General features: G+C 41.4%; 2 protein-coding genes across 2 annotated transcripts in view; both read left to right on the top strand.

Annotated features, from left to right (window-relative positions):
* LOC122781322 (glypican-1-like) overlaps nt 1-11,930 on the top strand; it is a 44,087-nt gene extending 32,157 nt beyond the window's left edge. The window contains exons 3-10 of the mRNA XM_044044971.1: nt 1,412-1,629; nt 1,796-1,969; nt 4,725-4,890; nt 6,520-6,650; nt 7,227-7,364; nt 8,302-8,432; nt 9,800-9,975; nt 10,558-11,930. Of these exons, the coding sequence (XP_043900906.1) occupies nt 1,412-1,629; nt 1,796-1,969; nt 4,725-4,890; nt 6,520-6,650; nt 7,227-7,364; nt 8,302-8,432; nt 9,800-9,975; nt 10,558-10,736 (1,313 nt within the window). The 3' untranslated portion in view covers nt 10,737-11,930. The remainder of the gene's footprint in view (nt 1-1,411; nt 1,630-1,795; nt 1,970-4,724; nt 4,891-6,519; nt 6,651-7,226; nt 7,365-8,301; nt 8,433-9,799; nt 9,976-10,557) is intronic.
* Nucleotides 11,931-17,977: 6,047 nt separating this feature from the next.
* LOC122781082 (ephrin type-B receptor 1-like) overlaps nt 17,978-27,415 on the top strand; it is a 97,094-nt gene continuing 87,656 nt past the window's right edge. The window contains exon 1 of the mRNA XM_044044586.1: nt 17,978-18,162. Within this exon, the coding sequence (XP_043900521.1) occupies nt 18,069-18,162 (94 nt within the window). The 5' untranslated portion in view covers nt 17,978-18,068. The remainder of the gene's footprint in view (nt 18,163-27,415) is intronic.

The raw sequence follows: 27,415 nt of genomic DNA, 5'->3' as shown, positions 1-27,415 counted from the left end.
GTTCAGCTAATGAGCTGTTGACCCATTGAGGAGCCGAGTCTGCAGATCACTGCACACCAGAGGAAAGAGAGGGACGGAGGGAGGAAGGGAAAAGGACGTATCGAGTGAGAAGTGCCACTGATAACAACGGGGGAGACGGACAAATACAGCAAGTGAGAAATGTGCCATTAGTACAGAGAGGAAACTGTGAATCCAGTCAGAAAATACAGAAAGAAGAGAAACCAAGTGGCTTTGGGTGGAGGAGTCAGAGGAGGAGGAGGAGTCCAAAGAGGAGGAGGACAGTATTATTAGTCTGGAGGCAGCAGGCCACCTCAGCAGCAATAATGTGGCCGTCCATCTGCTTGTGGTTAGAACAGGCTGGCAAGGGTCCACCGCCTTTGAAGAAGGAGAAAAAAGCCAAGACCAATATAGTGCAGGGACACTTACTGACTCCCTTATTCTCACTTTGAATCTGTGTGGCATCAGAGAAAACAACAAAAAACGTGTTGTAACTCATCTTCTGTTGACCTGTGCAGGAGCGACAGTATTCCTTTAAGCGTCTAAAACAAAATGACATATACAGTGAAACTTTTTTTTATATAAACAATGGCTGGAATGTCTGTGTGAGATGAATGTGCGTGATTATTGCTGTCTCTCTCTCTCTGCAGGTCGTTCCAACTCAATGTTTCTTTAACAGTCTCATAAGCTCTTATTTTTTATGACATTCACTGCAGTGGCAGACAGCTGTTTCACTGAATACAGCTGCTGTGCATCTAATCATTTAACGACTAAAGTGCAGCTTGTAATATATGTTAATTTTATGTTGTTTTATGTTACTCTTCTGCATCTATTTGGTCTTTAATGTACAGAAACAGTGTAACAATATTTGTATGCTGCGTTTTCATCGCCATTAAAATCAGACCTGAGTAAAGGAGCGCATGTGTGTATACACCAGCAGCACGGAGGGCGTGCAGTCAAGAATAACTTATCCCATCAAACTGCTTAATGACTGGGTTATTTAAAACAGTAGAAAGTATTTGTGTAAATAAAGCTGATAGGCATTAAACTATGATAATGATTAATCTGTTGACTATTTTCTCCATTTATTGTACTTGTTTGGTTTCGTAAAATGCTGAATCATCCATGTCTTGTGTGTGTTCCGTTTCAATGATTTATTTCTTACATGGAGCCAAGGAATCTAAAAATATTCACATTTATGAAGCTGAAAAATCAAAGAACCTCAAAACGATCAATCAATTAGCAAACTATTTTAATTTAGTAATCAATTAATCGTATAGTCTGACATCTGCTCACATTTAAAGTTACATACTTCATTTATGTGAAGAGCACAAAACTGTGTTTTACATGTACATCTTTCCTTCCTTTGTCTGTCTCCCTCCTCCTCCTCCTCCTCCTCCTTCTCCTCCTCCAGCCTATTTCACCGAGCTGCACAGTAATTCTGAGCGCTCCCTCCAGGAGGTGCTGTCCCCTCTCGGCCCGCTGTACTCTCAGAACACCCGTCTGTTCCTGGACCTGTACACTGACCTGCGGCAGTACTACAGAGGCTCCACCATAAACCTGGACGAGACCCTGTCTGAGTTCTGGTCCCGTCTGCTGGAGCGCTCCTTTAAATCCTCTGCTCCACCAGAGGTGAGTACAGACGTAGAGAATTACCCTGAAACCAAAAGGTTTAAATGATGCCTTTGATGGATTTTTTCTCGTTCCTTTATTGCTCTCAAACCCTCGCCGACTTGTGGGAAAGATCGTTTATACCGGTCCTAAATGATGTCTGCCACTGTCGCATCTGTCCTGTCAGGTCAGCCTGTCGGAGGACTACCTTGAATGCGTTGCTAAGCAACAAGAGACGCTGCGGCCATTTGGAGACATCCCGCGGGACATGAAGGTGAAGGTGATCCGGGCTTTTGTCACAGCACGGTCATTTGTCCAAGGGCTGATCGTCAGCGGAGAGGTGGTCAGGAAGGTGTCGCAGGTGAGTGTGTGTGTGTGTGTGTGTGTAGAGTGAGAGAGAGAGATACTGAGAGTTTGAGATTGACCGTTGCTGTTGCAGTGAGAGAGAGCATCATCTCTCTTCGTGACTTTGCACTTGGCTGACTCACACGACAGCAGATATGATGGATGCACTGGCGTCACACCCCAACTGTCAGAAAAAAATGTCTCCACCCTGGAAAAAACAAGGAAAACAAAGATGATCAGAAATGTACTGTCATCTGCCATCAGAACAAAGCTCCCTTTTGAGAGGGACGACGACGTCCTTGTCAAATTATGGGTGTGATAATGTTTTTTTACTTAGTGTATTTTTTTTTACACGACTTGTTTGAACATGCTTTTTTGTTTTGTTTTTTACTCCGTCCTTTCTTCGCTTTAAGCTTCACAAGAATCCTTACAATTACTGTTTGTGCTTCTTTGCAGTTCAGTTCAATTCTTAATCGCACCATCTTGTTCAGCCCCGTAGCTTTTATGGAGTATTGTACATGTGACAAGTTACAATCTTTACTCGCTATGTAAGTGCGTTTTTAGAACTGAAACAGGCACTTTCCTCTGCTAAACACTCATTTCTGATCATAGAAATGTGGTTGAATTTGCTGTTTAACATCAGAAACTACAAAAACTACTAAACTAAAGACAACAACACAGAGTTGATGCACTCAAAACCCAACACTGTAACCGAATCACCACTGAAATCCAGTAAAATCTCTCTTGTACGGTGTTTTGGAATCTGCAGCGTTTGTGAATATGCAGCTCGTTTCTCCTCCTGCATGCGTTGTGGGTCGTTGCAGTGCCTTTGCCCCTGTCGGCCACTGTATTCTTGGGCCATAACTTACGTACTTTCTTATAATTATTCCATCCAAATCCTTCCTTAAATGTTTGAGATAAGTTGCTCATAGACAGACCAGGCCAAAAATAAAACCTTCTTTTAGGGAAAACATCTTTTAGTGTCTGCAACCCTAACAAATCCTCCACATCTACACTGTTGTACGTGATCTCTAATGCAATAACTTCCATTTACTGATCCTCCTCTGAAGCCGTATGGACACTCCCTGGTGAGGCCCCACACCACCCCCGCTCTGAAAACACTTGGTGTAATCCATCAGCTCTGCATTGATTTTTGTCAGAGCTGCATTATTCTTATGAGCGCAGGCATTTTGAATTGATCAGCGCTTAAATCAGATTTCTACACAACAATAATGTTCCGGCGACATATTGACAAATTGACGGCGACTCTGTGTTGACAGTAATTGATTCTGCAACTCGGGAAAGTTTTCAACAGTCTGCTGAGTGACTTGAATATTTTGCACGCAGAGTAAATGCATCCAGAGAGTTTCAGACGTACAAAACGCTCCTCTGCCCTGACTGTGGAGTAAACTTCAATCAGATCTGTCAGAGGTTTGCTGGTAAAATAACTCCACTGTGGAAATGGACACCTTTCATGACTCGAGCACATGATCAGAAGCCGAAGGTGTAACTGAAACCGTGGACTGTTTAAAGCCTGACAAGAGGGGGCCATCACCGCCCTTGTCTTCAGGCTGTGTCACCTATAATTTCACAATGTCGTCTTCTGTGATCTGAGAGTCAAACAGGGCTCACTAGTTTCAAATGTTACTCAGTGTCTTAGCTCTCATAAGCTGGGCAGTTACCTAAACTGCCTAAACTGTTAGGGTTAGCATGCCTCTTAGGGTAAGGGTTAGGGTTAGCATACCTCTTGGTTAGGGTTAGCATGCTCCTTGGTTAGGGTTAGCATACCTCTTGGTTAGGGTTAACATGCCTCTTGGTTAGGATTAGCATGCTTCTTGGTTAGGGTTAGGATACCTCTTGGTTTAGCATGGGTTAGATTAGCCTTGTTTAGGGATACCTCTTGGTTTTAGCATGCTTCTTGGTTATACCTCTTGGTTAGGGTTAGCATGCTTCTTGGTTATAGCAAGGTTAGCAGTTAGGTTAGCATGCCTCTTGGTTAGGATTAGCATGCTTCTTGGTTAGGGTTAGCATCTCCATGGGGTTAGCATACCTCTTGGTTAGGGTTAGCATGCTTCTTGGTTAGGTTAGCATACCTCTTGGTTAGGATTAGCATGCTTCTTGGTTAGGGTTAGCATGCTTCTTGGTTAGGATTAGCATGGCCTCTTGGTTAGGGTTAGCATACCTCTTGGTTAGGGTTAGCATGCCTCTTGGTTAGGATTAGCATGCTCCTTGGTTAGGATTAGCATGCTCCTTGGTTAATCCAGGTTGCATTCACGAATATGAGAACCAAAGCGCTGTACAGAAGGGGGCTCAGGTGACATACAAACATCTGTAAATAGATAAATATATGAGAATAAAAACAATAAAATGACAGTAATCAGCCGCTGGAGCTCTAAGGGTTAAAACAATTTATTTTCTGAGTAGTTAATGGTCTCAATCGCTAGTTTTACTTCCTTTTTAATAGAAAATGATGTCAATTATGTAAATAATTTTCCCCATTTAGAAGAAAAAACATAACAGATGAGTGGACACTGGTGTAATTGACAGCTGGTGATGTCCAATAGGAGTGCGGTTGCAAAAACTGACATCACAAATCTCAAGGCTTCATAACGGGAGTGCATTTTGAAACCACAACACTACACTAATTTTCATATACTGTCAATTATGCATTGTTACGATGGCGTGAATTCCTTGTTAAAAAAGAAAAATCACTTAATAATTGTTAAATGATCAGTGAGTCCACTGCTTACAGTCCTGTCTGAATCCACCAGGTCAATCTGAGTCCAGAGTGCACCAAGGCCCTGATGAAGCTGGTTTACTGCCCTCACTGCCACAGCCTGGCCTCGGTCAAGCCCTGCTCCAGTTACTGCTCCAACGTCATGAAGGGATGCCTCGCCAACCAAGCCGACCTGGCCCCCGAGTGGCAAAACCTAATAGGTACTACGGAATGTGTTAGTGAATTAATGAACTGGTGGAGTGAATTTGGATGTCATTAGTCGAAGTGGATCCCTGGAACATTGCACCTCATCTATGAAGCACTTTTATGAGCAGATTTTGGTCTTATGTGGTTTGTATGAAGGATTTAAGAACCACTGAGATTTTTCCCTTAGGTGTGAGTGAAGATAAGTCTGTCATAACAGTTTCTAACTGTCTTCATCCATGAGCGGGCAAAAAGAAATGTAATTACTATAATGCCTTAATCTATGTAGAGTATATCCTATGACATGTTTCATAATCATGTCTTGTGATATAATTCTATCAGCATATTTCAGCCAAACAACTTACTGTAATTGTTATTAATCCATCAGGGTTTTAATGCTTTTTTTAATGCCACAACACAACTCATATACAACTAACTATATGGACACCATAATAAATGCTTTTTTTTTTAGCATTATGGTTACATTTTCACAACATTCTAGTGGCATTGATGATATCTATTTTAATAACATCACCACCTCCATAGTTCAGGCATTCATTACATCTCGATTCGATTACTGCAATAGCATTCTCTATGCCTCATCGTCCAAAATCCTCCATAAACTCCCAACGTGTTCAGAACTCTGCTGTCCGCCCGTCTGCTCACCCACACCTGCTCCCGAAGCTCATCCAGAACCTCCGCCGGCTCCACCATCCCACAACTCATCCAATTTAAAATCCATCTCCTTGCACACAAATAACCCCTCACAATCTGGACACCCCCCTCCTACCTCATTGACCCGCTACACCACCACTCTCCATCTCGCAAAGTTCCGCAAAACACCGGTTCTTCAGATTAAAACTCCTCTCTCTTCAGTGTTTGAGGAGTTCTTATCAGATGATCCAGATGTGTATGCACAAACCTCTCAGAGAAAAGTGAGAGTGATTAAGGATAAAGATGTACATTTAAAGATAAAATCACAACTATTGATCCCATAAATGGAAAATCATCAGCAAAATATTTTGGTACAAATAGATATGGGGGAAAAAAGATTTTGTTTGGTTGGACATGAATTCCCACAGTCCAAAAACATGCAGATGTGGGGATCAGGCAAATTGGACACGCTAAATCAGGGGTGTCAAACATACGGCCCACGGGCCGGAACCATCCCTCCAGAGGGTCCAATCTGGCCCACAGGATAAATCTGTGTAATACTACATTTTTCGGCTCCAGATGCCTGTGATTAAATGTTTAAATGGTAAGCTTGAGTGTTGAAATTGCAATTATTTTTCTCATGAAATATCAGGTAAAGATACTTCAATACTTCGTTTGTAGGTTATGATGCTGTTATTTTACTGCTTAGGCCCACTTGAGATCAAATTGTGCTGAACTAAAATGAGTTTGACACCCCTGCTCTAAATTGACCGTAGGTGTGAAAGTGAAAGTGGATGATTCTTTGTCTCTGTGTCCCTGTGATGGACTGGCAATCTGTCCAGGTTGTACCTCACCTATCGCCCTGTGTCAGCTGAGATTGGCACAGCCGCAGCGTCCCCACCGTGACCCTCATGTGGAGGATAAAGCGGTGGAAAATGCATGGATGGATGAATTCACGAAATATCCTTTGTTCTCTCGCTCACTTTGTCCAGACATCATGATCCAGGTGGTGGCCAGCTTCAGCATGGAGCCGAGTCTCGACGTGGTCCTCCACTCCATCCCCGCACGGATCTACGAGGCTGTTCACTACCAGCAGGAGAACATGGACGATTTCACGGCCAAAGTAAGACACCTGAAGTCGAGTCAAGTCACCGTCTCACTCTTGTCCCATCGTTTATTCCGAGTGCGTACACGACCCCGAGCTCATTTTCCCCTGGAAGCATTTGATGTGCAGTAAAATGCCAGCTCATGCTTATGTCCACAATCCTGCACCCACACTGAATTATTTTATCACACCTGCCACCGGTAATTTGGTGACTGAATTTGATTCACGGGTCAAAGATCGTTCAGCTTAATACAAACTCATCCAAAGACGTAATTACTAGACTTGAAAAGTGCTTACCTTCAGGATCCCGGCTCAACCTCTCAGCTCTGATCTTCTTTACGTTTCTATATCATTCACTTCAAACTTGGCAACAGTGTTAAGTTGTCAGGCTCCTTAAATGTATCAGACATCCCTTTACTTTATGTACTGTACATCCATAAACAGCCTTGGTCAGGTTTTCAGTTGTCTTACTGTTTATAAATGCAGACAGCCTTTTTTCTCTTTGAGACGCGTGGCTATGGCGACATCTAGTGGTTTGTTGTAGCTCTACAAATGAGCTTCCAGTAGCGTGTTGAACTGTGTGTGTGTGTGCAGGTGTACCAAACATGTGGACGTCCAGGTGAACCGGGGACAGGAAGCCCCGATCTCAACGAGCCAAAGAGGAATAGCGGCTCGCTGACGGTGTCACAGTACAAACCGTCCCCAACTGCTGGAATCAGACTGGAAATGCAGGTTTGTACTTGCACACTGACAATACTGTGCAAAGGTTATGAGATTCTTTTAAAAATGTAATATCTAGTAAATAATAGTTGAGTTAATCTCATAATGACTTCAGAATTAGTGGAAGATACCTTTGAGATAGTTCTGTGTGATGGATTACCATCTAAATTATTTCTTTTGTTTGCAATCCCTTATTTGTTTGTATGATATCCCAGGTATTATTGGGATGCAGTTACATAACAATGTACAGGTCGATGCATGTGTATACTGAAACTGTCTCCTAATTAAATATGAATATTTTCTGGTTTCTTTGCTCCAGATAACAAAGAAATCTTTAAAAATGAATCGTTTGCGGTTGTGGACAAAAATAAGACAAATTTGGTAAACACCAATTAACATTTTTCAACATTTTCTGACATTTTCTGGACCAAACGATGACTTGATTCATCAAGGAAAGAATCGACAGATTAATCGATTATGATTGTCAAGGACAAGTTGCTAATGTATGTTGATTCATGTAAAAATAGTGAGTAGACACCAATTGAATATACTGAAAAAACAACTTCTTCCCTGTGGTCTATTACAAGACAACAGTAATAATTTTTAGATTTTAGCAAACAATGAGGCATCTGCCCTGAAAGCTGTTTTCACGTCGGAAAAAAACAAGAATAGAGACTTTGTTTTCACTATGTGTGTTTTCCAATGCATCTCTCATTAAGATTCAGTCTCTGTAACCTGAAAGGAAGGGAGGGATGTTGGCTGTATTCCAGTGTCAATATGTCCTGTTTTTAATAAAACGTTATTGACAAAAATATTAAACATATTACAGGCCATTCTACAGGTTATGCCCTCCTGGTAAAAACATTTTTTTTTATTAGATATTGGAATTTTTTGATTGGAGTTGAAAATGTGAGACTTCCTCATACATGTGGATTGCTTCTCTTCTCAGGTGTCAGACCTCTCCAGTAAACTAAGGGAGATGAGACAGTACTGGACCCAGCTTCCCATGGCACTTTGCAGCAAAATGGCAGCAGGAGGCGCCGCTCAGGACAAATGTTGGAACGGCATCACCAAAGCCAGGTGAGGAAGACACAGCCTGAGAGGTTTGCCCCTCTGTTTTTGGTGGTGACTGGGTTTAAATTTACTCCTATATCCGCACTCGACTCACTTTATTCATAAAGATTGTTTTGGTTTTGTTTTGGGATCTGTCACACACACATTTTATTTCCTGTTGCCTGTAAAGCAGTCCTTACATTCACTTACATGGACATTTCAAAGAGCTATAAAAGAGACTCAAAAGAGAAGCTGCAAATTGTAGCGTGAGTACATATTAAATGTATTCTGAAGCCTTGAATTGATATTTCTCCCTCACAGCGCAAAGCGTTCAGGGCCACACAAACACAAGCCTCTATTGTTTGCCTCAGCCTTAATCTGTGTATAAATGGATTACAGAACAATTTGATGCCATGTTGATATGCATCCATGTTATCCTCCCCCTCTGAGCACACACACACACACACACACACACACCTCACACCCTTGAAAGTGTTTGGATCACAGCCAAGTGATGAGATCCATCCTGAGCAGAACACACCACACATGACAGTGAAAAGGCATGAAATATGATGTGTGTGTGTGTGTGTGTAGAATTATGAGTGTAGAGCCATGAAATATAGATGAACTGCTGACTGTGTGTGACAGATTAAGGATATATGAAATGTGTGTGTGTGTGTGTGTGTAGGTGTGGCAGAGAGAGAATTATTAATGTGATGAACTGTTTGGAAATCCATAGCGACACCTAGTGGATCACCAGAGAGCTCAATAAATGTCACACGTGCAGAATTACTGCCCCCACTAAATTCTCCTGGAGTGGAATATGGAGTATGCGCGTGAAGTATGGAGTTTAAATTGAGCTATTTAACATTTTAAGTAGTTCCAAGAACATAAATAAATCCCACCTCTGGGCAAACGGTGTGTGTATGTGTGTTTGTGCACAGCACAATGTCTCATACACACATTTTTGAGGACCAGGAGTTTGAAATTAGAACATTTTAGGACAATTTAGCAGCGTGTTTTCATGTAATTAATCTGTGATTGTAGTGGGTAGGTTTAGGTTCGATTATATCTGAACTCTTCACCCTCAAAGCTTTCTTAAGTTGCTACCGTGATGCCAACTGCAGTTTGGAATTCTTAAATTATTGTCTGTTTTTGTTTGTAATCTGTCTCTTGGAAGTTGTATTTATTACGACGTGTGTTGCTGACTTCTTGGCTAAATTAGATCTTGATCTTAAAGGGACTTTACCTGGTTAAATAAAGGTTAGATAAAACTAGTATCCTCTGTTGGGCTGTATAAGTCTATGTTAGTCCATCCACATATCCCTTAAATCTCAGTGACCGGCTCGTCTCACTCAAACCTGCACTTAAATGTCCCCCCCTGTCCTTTACAGATATCTTCCAGAGGTGATGGGCGACGGCTTGGCTAATCAGATAAATAATCCAGAAGTGGAGCTTGACATCACAAAGCCAGACATGACGATTCGGCAGCAAATCATGCAGCTCAAAATTACGAGCAACAGGCTGAAAAACGCAATGGATGGTAACGACGTGGACTTCCAGGACGCCAGTGAGTCTTTTCATGTTATTCTACAGTACAGCCTTACCTTTGTTGTGTTTTTCTCCATTTTACAAACTTAACAGTCTCACACAACCATCACAACATGATGGTATATAAAGCTGCAGTTCAGTGCACTTTTCCCAGATTTATGATGTTGTTGTTCTGCCTGTTTAGTCTCCGCGAACAGAAACGAGCATCAGGAAACGGGCTCTGTCAAGCGACGTTAGAGGAATTCATCTTGTCAAACTGCTGAATGACAGCGGGGGGGGTTTTGAGCTGTGGAAGTTTTCTTGGGCGCTCTTTTGTGTTTTCCGTCAAACTCGAAACCTGTTTACAAGCACAGTGTTGCCGCTGCCTCCGTTTGTCTCAGCATAAACCAAATCACTTCCTGTGTGGACTGTCGCAGAACAAAAAGATTTGAGTGGAGAGAAATGACGATTAACCTTAAAACAAATTGATAGATGAAGGTTAAATGGTGCTCATGTGTCTTCCAGCAAGAAAAACAACAATTTCTTTCAAGTATTATATTTAAATTTAAATTTTTAATAAAATACTGAATCATTTTCTGTCCCTCTCTGCTCACCTCACCAGGTGACGACATCAGCGGCTCAGGGAGCGGGATGTGTGTCGGTGGACATTGTCCTCACGCCAGACCGGGATTGTACCCGCCAGACAACAACCGAGTCAGAAGCGCAGCAGCCACGCCTCCGACCCGGCTCTGTGGCTCCTTTCTGCTGCTCCCACTGCTTGTCCTGCTGCTTCAGCGATGATCGAGCGCCGCTGCTGCTGCCGCCTCCAGTCAAACTCCAACATCTACAGCAGGGCTGAACCGTGGGGCCGACAAAAATGGGGGTTCTGGTAGGGAGAAGATTGGGAAGTTACTTTGCCAAAAGAAAAAAAAAAAGAGTTAAAATGACATTTTTTGGGAGAAAATGGCCCTGATTTTATTTGACAAAAAGGAGCAAAAAGAAATTGACAGTGACAATATCCTTTGTTTTGTTTTGCTCGGTTCTGCTGTGTCTTAGTTTCAGTGCGATTCAGTTTCTTGAGCTGGCTTCAGTGGATGAAGAATATGGGAAAAAGAAGAGGAGGACAGATGAAGACGAAGAGGAACATTGATTGTGATTGTTTGACTTTTTATCAGGTTCATTTAGCTCCTGTAAGCAGTTCATCGAGAAATGTTAGTGCCCCCCGATATGTGGCGCATTCATTCATTCATTCATTCATTCATACTTTTTACATGGAATATTCACTTTTGGTTTTCTAACTCGAGGTTGTCTTTATAACAAACATTGTGTAAGCTGTAGATGTCTGTGTACATTAGCAAAAAACAAAAAAAAAAGACTGGCACCATATTCAACCATGAATGTACAGTATAATAATAACCTGCTGGCAAAGAGTTTTCCCCATAACCTGTGATGTAGTTGTCCAAATGTTTCGGTGTGTGTTGGCCTCGACGGATCCGTTTTGACATGTTCCACACAAACGATCACACTCCTGAAATCTTGGACCAAGATTTTTACCTCACTTTCAACTGCTAACCGGACCATTTTAAGAAGAACGAGAAAACGATTATAGCGATTCGTCCCCTTTGTAAAGAAAAAGCACTGCTGAAGAAGAAGAAGAGCAAACATTTCATCTCGGGAACATTTGTCAGTGAATCATGTCTGAAGTGAAACACTTTTTCAGTTTTTGTACATACGAATCACAACATGTACACATCCGCCTGGTCATTTATCACTTTTTGCAGCGTTTCTGCTTTTTTTCCCGTCAGATGGCAGATCTCTCTCTCACACACACACACACACACACACTGGAGTTGTGTATTAATCGGATTGTGATTCACAAGTGTATCGAGCCTCGCGTTCCCTTCATTAAACTCTGTTTGATTGTTACCGTGGATTCCGACATGGACAATTTGTTGATTGTTCATTTGCATCTATTAAAGTAATAGTTCAACAGTTTGGCAAGATGCAATTATTCTCGCCCACGGGGTCGAACAAAAAGGTCAGTAATAACACTTGTCATGTTTTTGGTTTTTGCTGTTTCCACCGCCTCGCCACCACCTTGCCTTTCCACTAGCGATAGTACCTGGTACTTTTTTTGGTACCTGCTCTGGTGAGGTTCCAAGCGAGCTGAGGCGATACTAGGCGTGACGTCGCCAGACTGCCGGCCACTGGCACAAGCAAAAGTATGACACAAGAATCAAGCCAAACTGTAGCAAACATTAGCGTTTAGCTTTGCATTACTAGAATAGGGCTAGTATCTTTGAAAAATTGTGCTTCCCAACCTTAGTTTCCCCTGAGTCGAGAATTATCTTCATTCTTTTCTTTGTCACATGCTCACCAGTGACACTTGGTCTGAGCATTGAAACTGCAACGCACTTTTTAGACCCACTCGTAGGGGGCGGGACCTCATTCCCAGAATGTAAACAGTGTCCGCCATCTTTGCTAACAGTTACGCTAACAGGACCAAGTGTCACTGGTGGGCACATTGAGATATTTCTCAACTCAGGGGAAACTAAGTTTGGGACGCAGAATTTTTCAATAATAATACTACCCATATTCTACTAATACAAAGCTAAATGCAAAGTACAGGCAGTATTCCTTTAATTATATGATTTTAATGATTTAGTTACACTGAAAACAACTGCTTCACAAGTCACTAGTCACTCGTTTGTGTGTAGCCGTATAACTGCACTTTGAATCATTTCTCTTCATGTGTACGACACAAGCTCTTAAATACAGTATCTCTTGCAAATGAGAATGTCACATCTTTAATGCACTTACTTCTCTATGAAAGCAGCCAACTCACCACAAGCACTTCAACTGTAAATAAATGTAAAGCTCTTAAAAAGCAGGAGCTGACAAGCCTCACCTGACCCTGCCGGAGAAAACAAGGCCATGTATTGTGTGTGTATGACAATATTGCACCAGTCAGGCAGTTTGCAGTTAATGAATGATTTATTTTCCTGACGCTGAAGTTGCAAATCTGATACAACAGAATGAAACCGAGGCAGAGAGTCGCCCCAAGTTTTTGAACAATGCAGAAGTTTTGAGTGACTCAACCATACACCGCGTGGGTTTGAAGTGAGTCTTCAAACTGAGGTTTCTCCCTGAAATGTGTCTCTGTGTGAGGCAGCAACACAGAGTTTTTTTTTCCTGCTCATATAGAGAATTATTAGTGATTGAATTAAGTCAATCCCGTTGGCCAAAACAACACTAACAGTTTAACCCTATTTGTTCTGTTAATATGGCAACCAGTGAGTCTGTAATACAAGGTTTTTTTTAGCAGTCACTTGTGGTTTGAAAGAGAAACTCATGGATTGTGTTTTCTTTGAATTCTCTACAAACCAAAGAAACATTCACAGACACAACACATGGGTCAGAGTGTACCTGGATGCAGTAGCTCACTGGATGAAGGTGAAATAAACGATTTCTGCCAAGAAGAATGTCATGCTGAGACACTGAAATTGATTATCTGGGCTGGAGACTGTAATTTAAAAAGTACATTGATTTGTAGGAACACTGACTTTTTTCTTTGATTGTGCACGTTGTCGATAAATCCTGCAACGTTAATGTCAAGGGTCAAACACATTTCAGCGTTTCCTTTTCACCCATTGTTCTTCAGCGTCATTGTGTACCTGCTGTAGATTCTGCTTGTGTCATGGTCTGCCCCATGAAGGGCTTTGCTGTTTTGAACTTTTTTTGTTTTGTTCTTTGTTCTTTGTGCGTACGCTCTTCCACTCACCAAACAAACACAAAGCACAAAGTTCACTATCACAGAGCATCTGTTGGGACCATGTTGGTGCAGGCAAATAAGGACTAAAATACAGAGCTTAAAAGAACTTGTTTTAATGAATAAAAAACAACTTAAAGAAAGGGGAAAGGAAAAAAAAAAGACAGAACAGCCCTTTATTTCATCTGAGCAGGAAGAGGTTGGGGGAAGGGAGGTGATAAATCAGTCACACCTGTGAGCTAAAAAAAAAAAAAAACTCAAACAAAGGAAGCTTGATGGACAGAGGTGTTGTGAGGAGTGACAATGGAAACATATAGGAAATACTCTAAAGTTTAATTCAGTTTCTGGATTAACTCAAAGTGACTGAGCTGTAACACGCTGGAATATTGAACTGTGTTGATGAGCTGATCCCTGGAGCAGCTGGAGCAGAAGCTGGTTCTACTCTCCTGTTTGGTTTTAGATGACGCACAAAAGGCAGATAAGTCTCTTTTTTTCCTGGAGCTCTCCTGACCTCTGACCTTAAGGTAAACCTTGATAACTTCTCACTCCCACAACACACACACACACACACACACACACACCTGAATGATGTAATCCACTGTCATATATTTATTGAAATAGACATTAATGACTGAAAGATTTTTAAAGTTTTGATTATTTATCTGCTTTGATTCTTATTTGTATACACAGTATGACTACATCGTTGGTTATATTTTTGTGTTATTTTGTGCTTGTGGAAGGGAAATGGGCTTGTTGTTGTGTCGATTAAAAGTCGAGGACTTGGGTGCCCTTGAGCAAGGCCAAAATGATTGATATTACAGAGGCTTCTGTGGTTAAATGCACTTTTCTTGTCTTGATGACATCATAGTTTTGCCATTCACTCACACTTTCATAGAGTGCATTTTCTACCACAATCTATCTTTCGTAGACATTCACATGCTGTCGGCACAGCCATCAAGATCAACGTGGGGTTAAATCAGTACTAGTGGGGCGGGGGGGCACGGTGAGGGGCAGGACAACTCATACTGTAGTTTATACAGATAAATAAATAAAAATCATCAGGTTCTCAATAGTATTTCAATTTGGGGGTGTGTGAAAACATTTCTGTTTGTGTGTGGGGGGGCGGGGGCATGACAGAAAATAATAGAACCAGGCTAAATGCAAATCAGTGAGGTATTCCTTTAACCTAGTGGTTACTAGGTTAAAGGAATACCTCACTATTTCTAGAATAGGGTAGTATTTTTTTGAAACATTTTGCTTCCCAACCTCAGTTTCCCCTGAGCTGAGAAATATCTTCATTCTTTTCTTTGTTACGTGCCCACCAGTGACACTTGGTCCGAGCCTTGGTCCAAGGGTTGAAACTGCAACCTTAAATCCACACTTTTTAGACCCACTCTTAGGGGGATGGGACCTCATTCCCAGAATGTAAACATGTCCTCCATCTTTGCTAATAGTTATGCTAACAGGACCAAGTGTCACTGGTGGGCACGTAACCTAACAAAGAAAAGAATTAAGATATTTCTCATCTCAGGAGAAACTGAGGTTGGGAAGCACAATTTTTCAAATATACCACCCCTATTCTAATACAAAGCTAAATGTAAATTGAAGTCTTCCTTTAAGTGTCTTTCCCAAGCCCAAGGACACATGCTAGGCATGTAGACTAGCAGAGCTGGGAATTGAACCCACAATCTTGAAGTTGAAAGACAACTCGCTCTACCACTGACCTACCGTAGCCCCCCACAATGTTATACAACATAGTGTAAACACAGGTACATAACAGTAAGAAACACCAAATTAAATAGGTGTGGGGAAAAGAAATGACTAATAAACACAATGCCCAGGGCAAGATTGACTGGTTTACATTGGCCTCTCACCAAAGTCTGTACACAAGTATAGACTGGCAGTACTCTGTAAATGTTAATTAGGGATGGACGATACCACTTTTGTGCCTGATACCAGGAACTCAAAGAGACACATTTATGCTGAGTCATTGCAAAGACATAATTCTCCAGCTGTGTCACAAATGTTCCAAATAAACAGTCCATACATAACTTAGATAAAGTCCTGTTGCAGGTTTTATTTACATTTTTTTTTTACAGTGTGTGCATCGTGAAGCATGTGACGTATAGGATTTTTGGATTCTATCAGATTCTACATTTTTATCTGTCCGATATCCGAACCGCTGTTTTTAACTAGTATTGGACCGATACCGATTCCCATCCCTAGTGTTAATAGGTCAGGCTTATATTCAGTCAATGTACATGCAGTTTTCAACTAAATGATTTAACCGTACAAACTCAAAACGTTACTTTAATGTTGTCTAATGTAGGATGTCTCTCTCTCTCTATAAGTCACGCTGCCTTGAACGTCTCACATCTACTGTAGCTCTGGTATTGCAGTTCCGTGATGGATCATGTTTTTTCAGCCGTGTCGATTCTCTTTTGCATCTTTCGCCTCCAGCACTTCTATCAGAAGTTTTTGTGTGTAATTAGAATTGACTGAAGGACACATTTGTTTAGCTTTTTCTATATTCTTTAAAAGAATAAGTGAGTTTCTTTTGTCATGAGCAAGGTCAGTGCTGTCTTTAATCAAGAAGCTCACAGAGATGAATTGAGATTGTTGGAGCTGTAATTCCCACCGGTCTAAGGAAGACGGATAAGCTTCTCCACCATTACAAGTAATAACAACATAAGGTGAAAGACAGATGTGTGTGTTTCGGGACTTAAATACTGGTGAATGTGGACAATTCAAAATTGCGTGAAAACAGAAATTGATTTCATGAAATTGAGAGAAATAAACTGAGCTGCACTTTCTAGTTTTGGTAGAGATGACTCGTTTAGAAACACTCTTTTAAGAGTGAAGGTTAGTTAGTTTGTGTCTATTTTGATCATATTAAACCTACATTCTTATAAATTAAATGGCAGCGTTCTGCACATAAGGAAATAGACCAAAAAGGTGTAGACTTATTTCTATAATTATCTTACCCTACGCACTTTTTTTTTTACCTCTTGGCATGTGATTTATAAAACAAAAAGCCTTATAATCAAAAGAAAAGAAAATGCATTTATCCAGAATATTACTGTTTTAATAGTCAGTTTTAAATTGTTTTTCAAAATCAAGTTCAAATGTGAAGTTCTTTTATTTATTTTAATTTATCCATGCAGCTGTTCCACAGATCCACACATTTAATTTTCATCTGAGTTGATAAAGACTCTCTCTGCTTCTGAGCAGATTCTGTATTCTTTGTCAGAGTTAGAGTAGGTGTGTTACCATGCTGTAAATAACCATTAGAAAATAGAAGAGTGTGTCCAGGAAGTAATACACGTCAGCAACGATGTTCAGATGAGCTGATAAATACTATTTACTTTTTCACACTTGGACGGGTTTTATTTATTTTCACACGTTGTTGTTGAACTCTAGAGAGTGTAGTGTGTAAAAAATCTCTTCTCAAAACAGCCCATCTGTCACCAAGAACACATCACGACTGAAATCACATTTATTTCAATATCTCAGTTCTGTCTGAGTTGAGCTTAATATTCACTGGAATGTTTCTTCACGGCTTATTTCTGGTCTATCAGGTTCATCAGAGGTGAACAAACTGAGAGTAGTTACCCACTCAGTTTAGCCTACACTATAATTAATGTGCATTTAACAATGAAACAGTACTTTGATGTTTATTAAAGTAAACCCCTCAATCCTGTTTTGCATCTACGGCTGATGTTTTCTTTGTCTGTGAAAAGCATAACTCATGAAGTAATGGAGGGATTAGAAAATAAAATGTTGTAGCTGGCCAGAAGTTTGTGGCCCAATGAATACATTTTTCAATTTTGGTGGTGAACTGAATTCAGGATTTATTTTATTTAAACAGTTAATTGCAGTAAATGGAAAGGCCTTGGTGGAGGTTGGGCTCAATCCCTATTCACCCCCCAGCCTAGATCTCCATATGGGTCCCATAAGGGTTATATTCAGGCTGAAAATATCTATCTATCTATCTATCTATCTATCTATCTATCTATCTATCTATCTATCTATCTATCTATCTAATCAGGTTTGGTGTTGTTGCAGTACCACCGCGTCACCACTGGGTGTCACTGTTGCGTCACATAACCGAGGGAGACCAGACCACTGGGCTTGAAGCCTGGGTCAGGTGGAAAAGAACGGGTGATTGGTTTCAGAAGCACCGAGCTCTCTCCTGATTGGATAGAAAAGGTGCGAGAAAGAAAGAAAGGGAAAGAGTGAGAGTGTGTTTCTCGGCTTCATTCCCCGCTGACTGCCGGTGCAGCACACACGGACACTCCGAGGACGGGAATGTGACCGTACATCGAGGTTCTGGTGGGATTTTGTTTTGTCTTGTCAGCGGGATCATGGGAGAGGATAAGCGGAGAGTCGCTTCTGCCATGCCGACCACTTGTGCTGCCGTGCTCCTCTTGGTGATTACTTCAGTGTTTGCAGTGGAAGGTAAGGAGGACATAAATGTCTCAGACAGTGTTGCGCTGATGCAGGCAGGGCGAAGAAGAAGCTCGCGGACTAATGATGTCTTCACAGAGCAGGATGTCAAAGCTCACCATGGTTCTGCTCAGGAGTCCAGCATTACTGCGATGTTCTTTATGAAACTTTGGGCCGAGCTCTACAAACCACTCCATGTATTGACATTGGAGGTATTTGCTCTTTAAATTGAAGGGAGAAGTTTTCACTCCGGTGTCTGAGGCTGGATAACAGGAACACAGGAGGCTGCTGCTGCTGCTGTGTAGCTGTTGGAGGCTGAAGTCACTGTCAGGCTGTCATGGACAGACTATAATATCAAAGAAAGAAAGCATCAGGCTTTGTCTGTTACTGCTCTTCAGGGTTGTAGGGCTAAAACAGTTTTGGGTATAATTTGCAATATAACTTGGAAGTCAAGCTTCGGTCTAATATTTTCTGCTTGTTAACCAAGAATGAGGACTTGCAGATATTTACATTTATGTGTTGCATTCTATAATCTGTTATAAAACACAGAACAATCACAAACTGAGCGTTTGCTAATTGCGTGTCAAATTGTAATTTTAAAATACCCTGACCCTAAGCCGTAACTCTCCGGGTCACAATCTCAACAGATGTCCAATACCAAAAAATAATAATTACATTTTTTTTTTAATCATTTATCAATTTAGATTCCAGATAATGAATGTCCCATGGGATCCTGGATCACATTTTGCTGTCATCAAACTCATCTTTCTCATCCCCCCAGTTCTCTGCCGTGATGCTCTGCAGGCGACTGGATCATAATTATAGCTCATAAGTGGTCAGTGACTGTGTGTGTGTGTGTAGCTGTTGCCAACCCCCCCTTCACTGCTTCTCCTATACAACTCCTCCCCGACATCACCTCCTCACTTTACCCTGAAGCATCATCACACCCTTTACTGCTTCCTAAACAGTATGCAGCGCCTGCCTCTTCCAATGCAGCCTCCTCCTCATCTCACCTCCCCCAAAGTCTCCCCTACCTACTGTACCTTCTGCTGCCTTTACCCTCAAACACCATCATCTCCTCCTGCTACTGCTGCTCCAGTTCCTTCCTAAAGAATCTTCCAGCTGCTGCTGCTGCTTCTCAAACAGTTGCTATTACCCCCAGGCATCACTTTTTAGTTTTTGCTGCTGCCATCACTTCCTGCTGTTTCTTCAAGCATCTCCAGCCCGAGCATCTACTTCATACTCCCTGGTTCACCTACTCCACCGGTTTCTCAAGACCTGACATCCTGCTCCTCCTTCTTCTTCCTCTTCCCCACCTCATCTTCACCCTGCCACCTCTGCTTCGATCTCCACTTCTCCATCTCCTGTCATATCTCCCACCATCCACATACTGCCCCTCCTACTCGCTCGTGGCTCTCACTTCAGTTTCTTCTCCTGTAAGCGTCGACTGTTATCCTCGCCTCCCATGTCCTCAATCACCTTTCCTCCTCCTGCTGCTCCTCCTGCTGCTGCTACTGTCCCTCACCGAGATTAGTCTACTGCTGTGTTTTAATGGTGCGCGTAACGACGCGCTCCGGAGTCGATCTCTCTCCCGTTCTGAGACATGAAAATGTGTTGAAGGGCAGCAGGTTCTACTTTGATCAAACACAACGTTGTGATGTGGTGTGTGTGTGAGTGGGTGGGTGGAGGTGGATTTAACATACAGAGGAGACAAATAGGTATACAGTGTGGGTGGTGGGTTGTTGTGTGGTGATTGTGGCCTTTTCATGGTAAGTGGGTGCCTAATGAACTGATGCATAAGCTTCTCTGAGCCTGTTGGTGTAAAATATACCCACTGCTGACACAGTCGCTCACTGCCATCATCTCTGCTGCTCTCTGTGTACATTTGTCTTCTGTAAACTTCCAGCGGCCACATCAGCATCGGGGGTTGGGGGGGAGGGGGGGTGGCCTGAAAGATTTTGAATAAATATCTAATTTGTGAGTGCGAAATGTAATTTTTGACATCATTATTCTCATTTTCATTCGAAAAAACGTTTTTAAAATGGTTACTGTGCAGATCTGTGAGAAACTAAAGATCAAATTGAGATCTACATTCCAAAAAACTTTGCATTCAAGAAGCTAGTACGACGTGTCCGGCCGTTAAATAATGATCTGAACATATTGATTAATCAGCAAACTGTTTCTGCTCGAGTCATACACTGACTCAAGTGTACAATAAGCAGGGGTTGGTAAAAGCTGCCCTTTTGCTCTGAATAAAATAAATAACAAATTAATAAGATGGATTACATTTGACGTGCTAGTTTAGATTTAATTAAAATTCAGTGTATGTTAATTACACAAGCTTGCACGAAACATAAAGATTAATTTAACGCCTATTATGTTGAAGTGTCGGGCTGCAAGTAAGCAAGTGCGTTATATGCTATAAATTAAAATGCCCATTTCAATTTCTCACGAGTCCCAGAGAGGAATTCTCAACATGTGAAATGGTAATCACCGTAACATTGTCTCTGTGGAGTTGTTGCTGTTTTTTCTCTCGCTCTGTTTCTGGCACATCTATAAGTTCACAGTCCGCGCGTGGTTGATGCAGGAGTGAAGAAAAACTGCACAGGGCAGAACAACCACTGGCAAACGGAATAGTGTGCTGTTAATCATCTTTCTTAAGCGGCTTTGAGTTTAAAAATCATGGATATGTTCATTTTTAAGTTCAGCCTGAAAGGGAGTTTAGTTACTTAAATCTCTGAAGCTCAGTTTAAAATCTGAAGTTGCAACAATTAGTCTATTAATGGCTGTGCGAAAAACATTTAAATAAACAAAAACAAGACTCAGATTTTAAATAATCTTAAATTCTTAAATAATCAATTTATATTTCAACAGAACTTTAGTTGCAGCCATAGCAACATGAAAAAGGCCAGTTTATTAATACATATTTATATCTACAATCTCCTTAACGTGTGGGTACCTGCCATGTGTTTTCTTCTTTGAGCTTGAGCTTGCCACTTCTAGGTTCGAGTCAGGTGAAAACACGTGGGTAGCAGGCTACAGTAGATATATTCGTTGTGGATATTGCTTTGCGCTGTCGTCGCTGTGGCTTGAAATTGTAACATTTTGTTAAATGACCCCGACCCTCCCTCAGGATTTGGAGAGGGAGAGCCCAAAACTTTACAACGCTAATCCAGCATTTGACCCCCCCCCTCCCGTTATTTTGAAAGTCAATGCAAAGCCTGTCCCAGCGGGTATTATTGTGTATAAGTACGAGCGTGGGGAGGGATGGCTGAGTCCTCTGTGTCTGAAACAAAAGCCCAGTCAGCAGCAGGCTCTGTCACTGAAATTGCTGATTTGTGTCAGTGTTGAGTGTCAAGAGGTCGATGAGTTAATTTCTTTCGACTCCTTTCTTGCAAGAGTCCAATACAGAAATCCTGAATTTACTGCATGTTAAATGTGCACTGTGCATATGGTTGCACATGTTATATCTGCTCCTGCATGTAAACTATTTCAGTCCCTTTCCCCCCCCGAGCCTGAACACATACGATGTTGTGCCCCATCTGTTATCCTGTGGGGGAAAGCTAAAGGTTAAACATTGTAGATCCTGTTTTAGATGCTGGTATTAACATGACAAGCTGTAATTTGTGGCGTGTGTGTGCGCGTACAACAAATGATTTACAGATGAGCTCCTCGGGAAAACCTATCATGTACTTAGTGCAAAGACGTGCAGATGACAAAGTGTGCATACAGCACTTCTGCCACACAAACACAAGCACACACACAAGCACTCGCATGCATGCACAGGTTGGCACATCTGCTCTTGTTAGGACTCTGCATTAACTGCTGTTTATTGTAGCATATCCATTCAAAGTTGGGGTCTGAGTTCAAACTCAAGCCTTAAAAACCTATTCCAGTTCAAAAATATACAGCCTAGAAGTGTACTAGAACATCTGAAGTACTGACTGTGTGGTGTGCCAGAGGGCGCCGTGAGTACGCTTTGGTCTTAAATCCACTTTGAATCCGTCAGTAAATTAACCCTCAGGCCGTCCGGATTTATTTTGACTTTCTGCTGCTTTTTTTCTGCTGAGAGATCTTTCACTTTCGATATCAGGCAGTTGTTCGACCGTTTAGGAATTATGGTACTGAGACGGTGGCGGTAGATCCGCGGAAGTCCCGAGGGCTAGCGTAATGACAATTATATGGGCACAAAGCTTCAGCTTTCCTGGTGCTGTGCCAATCCCAGCTGACATGGGATGAAAAATGGGTTACAACCTGGACAGATTGCCAGTCCATAGTTGTAGTTCTGGTTCTACACTGTAGAAGACAAATCTGTGTACTCGACCTGTTAGCTTAGCCGTTAGCTCCAACTGAGTGAAGTGGCGAAGGAGGTGTCGCAGATTAAGGTGTTGAGGTGTCTTGGGTTAGGACTAGGACTAGACTAGTGTCACGTAATCCGTAAGAGTAATAATAGACAGGGTTGGGTGGGTGAACAGTGGGGTATACAAATATGATTGAAGGAGTTGTGTGTCATGTAATATTCATTCAACTTCATTATTTATTCATTTTTAAAAGTGACACCCTTGTTGTATAGATTGACCCCAAACGGTTTCTCTAACCTTAACCCTAAACACTTATAACCTAACGCTAATCTTAACCCATCTACGATTCATATCTCGCTCCTGAATTTTAAGGTTCTGCCTCATTGGGACAACGCTCTTGGAACCAGTGGTCCTGTAAATGTGTTGAATACAGAAAAGGTCCTAAAGAGGTGACAGAAATGAGTGCCAGCTCATGTTTTAAAGATGCGGGTTCTACATCCATCTGCTGACAGGTTATCAGTGTGACAGACAGTTGAGCTGGTGAAACAGACCTCGGAGGATGAGCCTTTGCACCAGGTCTGAGACTTAACCTCCAGTATTTCCCAGTGTATTTTCCAACAAGGCATCCCTTTAATACTGAATGTTTATCTCACCGCAGCAATTAAATTGTTTCAGAATAAATTTGCTTTTCCCGATGGGAATATCTTCCTTTCACTGAGAGAGACGCACAGTCTTGGGTTTTGGTTGTGCATTACCTCCGGCAAAATGTGCATCAAGAGGCAATTTCACATCAGTCAGTCTACTTTTTAGACTCCATGTGTCTTCACACCCACAGGTAATCATACTTCATTATGGTTGCATTAGTTTAGGAAGTGCAGTCTAACGACACATGCCCGGTGTTCGGTGGAGCGTGACTAAGAGCAGATTCACAGCAACTGGCATTGCACAGTTAGCGCGCATTAGCTTGGAGGTAGAGTCAGACTTCATTTAGACGTGCACTGAACTCTGAAATTCTCCCGAGATTATGCACAAATGTCTGCTGAAGTTGCTTCAGAGATTCTCCTTCCTGTCACTCTGACAATATCCCAGTGCATTTGTCATATGGGAACGCTAAACTACGGGAAATGTTTACCCGGAGTTCATGTATGAAAGTGGCTTTGTCTCCTAAGGCAATGTCTCTTAATCCTGGTCATTAGATGTTTCCCTGCAGGACAGTGGGTCCCGAGGACCAGGATTGAGAAACTATACTGGGGGGGTGGGTCAAAATATCTATTTGGTGATATGTTCGTCGTATATTCCTTGTGTAATGCAATAATCGATGCACTAGGGCAAATATCAATATTTAATTAATAAATGAAGGCACTCTAAAGTAACAGACCCTGCCAGATTCACTTGCCGGGTATTGCTACTTCATGTCGCCTCATGGCGGCGCTGCTCAAATGAATGAGGTCACCTTGGGCTGGAGTTACCTGGACAAATAGAGAGTTAACAGCAACTGCAGTTTGTTCTCTATGTTGTGAATAAATAAGAGAAATCCTGCACTTTTAACTTTGCACGGACGTTTTGTTTTCTTTAGTCATGCTGTGTTCACACCGGCCGCGGTGCAAATTTGTCACGCGTCAAGTTAACATACAAAGTCAATGCACCGAAACGATATACGCTAATCGCGTTTATAGACGCACAGGTCGCGTCTTACTCTCCAGGTGAAATTTTGCAGCTTTTGGTAAAAAGAAATGGCCTGTTACTTCTGTTTAAAACACAGCAACTAGCTGCCATGGCGTCACAAAATGTACAAAATGATCCATCTAATGCTGTATTCACACCAAACGCCAATCACGATATTGTGAATATGTACGTGCAATATATTGATTATCACAGAATTCTTGTATCATGATATTGTTGGTATCGTTAGCCGTGTATCATCTATCGCATTGTCAGGTGACCTTTGATTCCCACGTCTATTATCTACAACATAACATGAACAATCTTACAGTTCGTTAAAGATTTGCTTGAATGATTGACTGATTTATATTAGTGGGAAATACACTGTATAGTCTTCACACCTTGGTTGTGATTTTTTTTTTTTTCACACAACTTAACAATCTCAATTTTATATTCAAGGAAGAACTTGTTTGTGTGTTGGATCAGCGATGAGTCATTGACTGAGGAGAAATATTCATTTTTAATGCTTCATTCTTGGCTGCATTTGCATACCAAATGTTTGGGTCACCATGTACGTCCCATTCTGATGATTGCAGGTGCCCACTTGAATCTTGGTGAAAGAAACTGTGCAAATTCTGTCTACTGATGAGGGCACATACAGTTACAGGGAAGTTTGAGTCAAACTCTGGTAACGGGGTAATACAAAATCCTCGATATTATTTAGATTACATTGAGTATTTAGTTTATTTGGTGGTTGGACATTTCTGTTCATGACAATCCCATGACCATTTCTTTTCTGATGTGAGGATTAGATAAAGCCAGCAAATATTTGTGAATGCGGGAAACTATGAATTACTAGGTAAAAATAGGGAGAGAGAAAAAAAAATTATTTCCCCAAGGGAACCTCCCAAAGGGATTAATAAAGTCGTCTGTCTGTCTGGACTGTGTTTGTACAGTATAGAGTTGTTCACTTCACCCCACGACATGTTTTTAGTGGCTCTGTCAGTCAGTCTGTGCTTCCACACTTGCACTTGCCAATATGACCAACAGAGGCCGCCAGAGGCTTGTTGCGTGAATGGGCTGAAGTCTGGCATCTCTGATTGCCTTGTTTTTTAAAGAATTAAAACAAGCTTTCTTATTTTTCAGCTTCTTAAATGTGAATATTTTCTGGTTTCTTTGCTCCATATAACAAAGAAATCATTAAAACTGAATCGTTTTGGCTTTTAGGGAACAAAGGGAACACATTTCCAGGTATGGTCAACACTGATCAACATTTTCTGATATTTTATTAATTAAGAAAGATTAATTGAGAAAATAATCGACAGATGAATCGATTATGAAAACAAACGTTAGTTGGAGCCCCAGTACAGTATGTTGTTCAAGTTTCTGTACGTTAATATTCTGTACAAACCCTGACCGACAGCGACACTCAGCTGCTTTGGTCCCCACTAAAGTGCTGGGGTTTTTGGTCCCGTGCATGAGGAGGAAACACTCGTTTACTCTTTACAGCGGATCAAAGCAGGTTAACATCGCGTCTCGTTTTGTTGATCAGTTAGTTTGATACCGTATTATACTTTGCACAAACACTGATGAACAGCAATGTTCTCAGACTTTGATTCCCACTTATTCCCACTCGTGTGTGTGTGTGTGCGTGTGTGTGTGTGTGTGTTCGTCTCATTGCCTCCAGCATTTCAGAGACGTCTTAGAATTTACATGATTTGAAAGCTATTTTTTTTAATGACTTTTTTTAATCATTCAAATTTGGCAAGGTGGTGTGTGGCACATTCTCCTGTGGGGGGTGACACAATTAGAACATCTTTTTTTTACTTATTTTTCTTGTTATAAACCTCTAGCTTGACGTGGAAATGTAACCACTGACTGACTGGTGTTCTGCACGTGTCAGTGATTTGAATAAAAATGTAAAATGATTGTCCCTGCTGTATCCAGCCGGCTCGCTGCCAATACTGTTTATCAACAACAGTTAATCAGCATCTACACCACCATTACAGACATTTAACTTCAATCACTATCAGTCTTCCACAGCTGTCATTATTTCTTTTTTCTTAAAAAAGAAGAATAAATTGCAGAAAGGAAAAAGGACGCTTTCTCATCATAAAATACTTCCCCGCTCAAATTCCGCCGGTTATTTGTATGACAGCCTAACGCCTGAATAGATTAGATTTCCTGATATGAAAGTATAATTGATCCTTTTGGTTTGCAGATAACTGGTGGACTTAAAAGGAATGAAAGAAATCTTTTGTTTCCACCTAAAACTCTCCCTCTCCTTCTGCTCTCCTTGATTATACAGTCACTTCAACTAATTAGCAGCTCAAAGAGTCGCATCAATACACGGCTAACTTAGACAGACAGGAATGGCATGCTCCTTGAGTTGTTCTGTCTTCTCTATTGATAATCTTTTTTTTTCCAACATGCAAGTTAAGCGATAGCATCAATTATCCTTTGTTTCAGGCAAAGGCAAAATGATTTCTTTACCCTCATGTGGTAGACTCCGCCAATGGAAAACTCCTTCATTTATCTTGACCTCAGGCCCCTCATTGACTGCTTTGTCTGCCGTCTAAACACAAGAAAAACGGCGACAATGATGAGGGAATCTGAAAAAAATGCAATTGAAGCTTCTGAATGCAAATTTGGCATAAAGAGAAGGGGAGGTTTGCGGGACATCCGATAATGAGCGTCAGAAACAGGGTGTTACATGTACACATTATACTATAACCAGAACAACTGCAGCTGGAACTAACTTTTACAGTTCAGACCAAACACAGCAGATTTGTATGTGTTTGGCTTCAATATCATTTAGTTTTACTTGCATTACTTATCTGAGTAATGTAACTAAACACAACCCACAGGTATTTACCACTGTTTCTGCCCACTGATTGGCTGTTGGGTCATTGTGTCACTCGAATTGTAAGACATTAAACCCCCATTATTGGCGCCATGGTGGCTTAGTGGTCGGCACTGGTAGTGGTTACCGCTGTTGCCTCACAGCAAGAAGGTTTGATTCCCACTCTGACACCTTTCTGTGAGAGTTTGCATGTCTACGTGGGTTTTCTGATCAATCCTTGTAATGCCGTTGTGCAGTTTCGTTAGTATAATGGTTAATGAATCTCCTCTCATTTCTGTTCCATTGTTAAACAGAGGATTGTTAGCAGAGGGTACCAAAACTACCAACCTGCATTGTACCAGTATTTCATATCTTTCTGTTGAGGTACCAGCATATTCTTCTTTATTGGCAAACTACACTGTGTCGTGCCAGTATGACACCATGCTACATACAGACTTTT

The sequence above is a fragment of the Solea senegalensis genome, linkage group LG14 (genome assembly GCF_019176455.1).
Source record: "Solea senegalensis isolate Sse05_10M linkage group LG14, IFAPA_SoseM_1, whole genome shotgun sequence".
Taxonomy (NCBI): Eukaryota; Metazoa; Chordata; class Actinopteri; order Pleuronectiformes; family Soleidae; genus Solea; species Solea senegalensis.
Note: the sequence above shows the minus strand (reverse complement) of the source record. Positions and strands in the feature narration are given on the sequence as shown.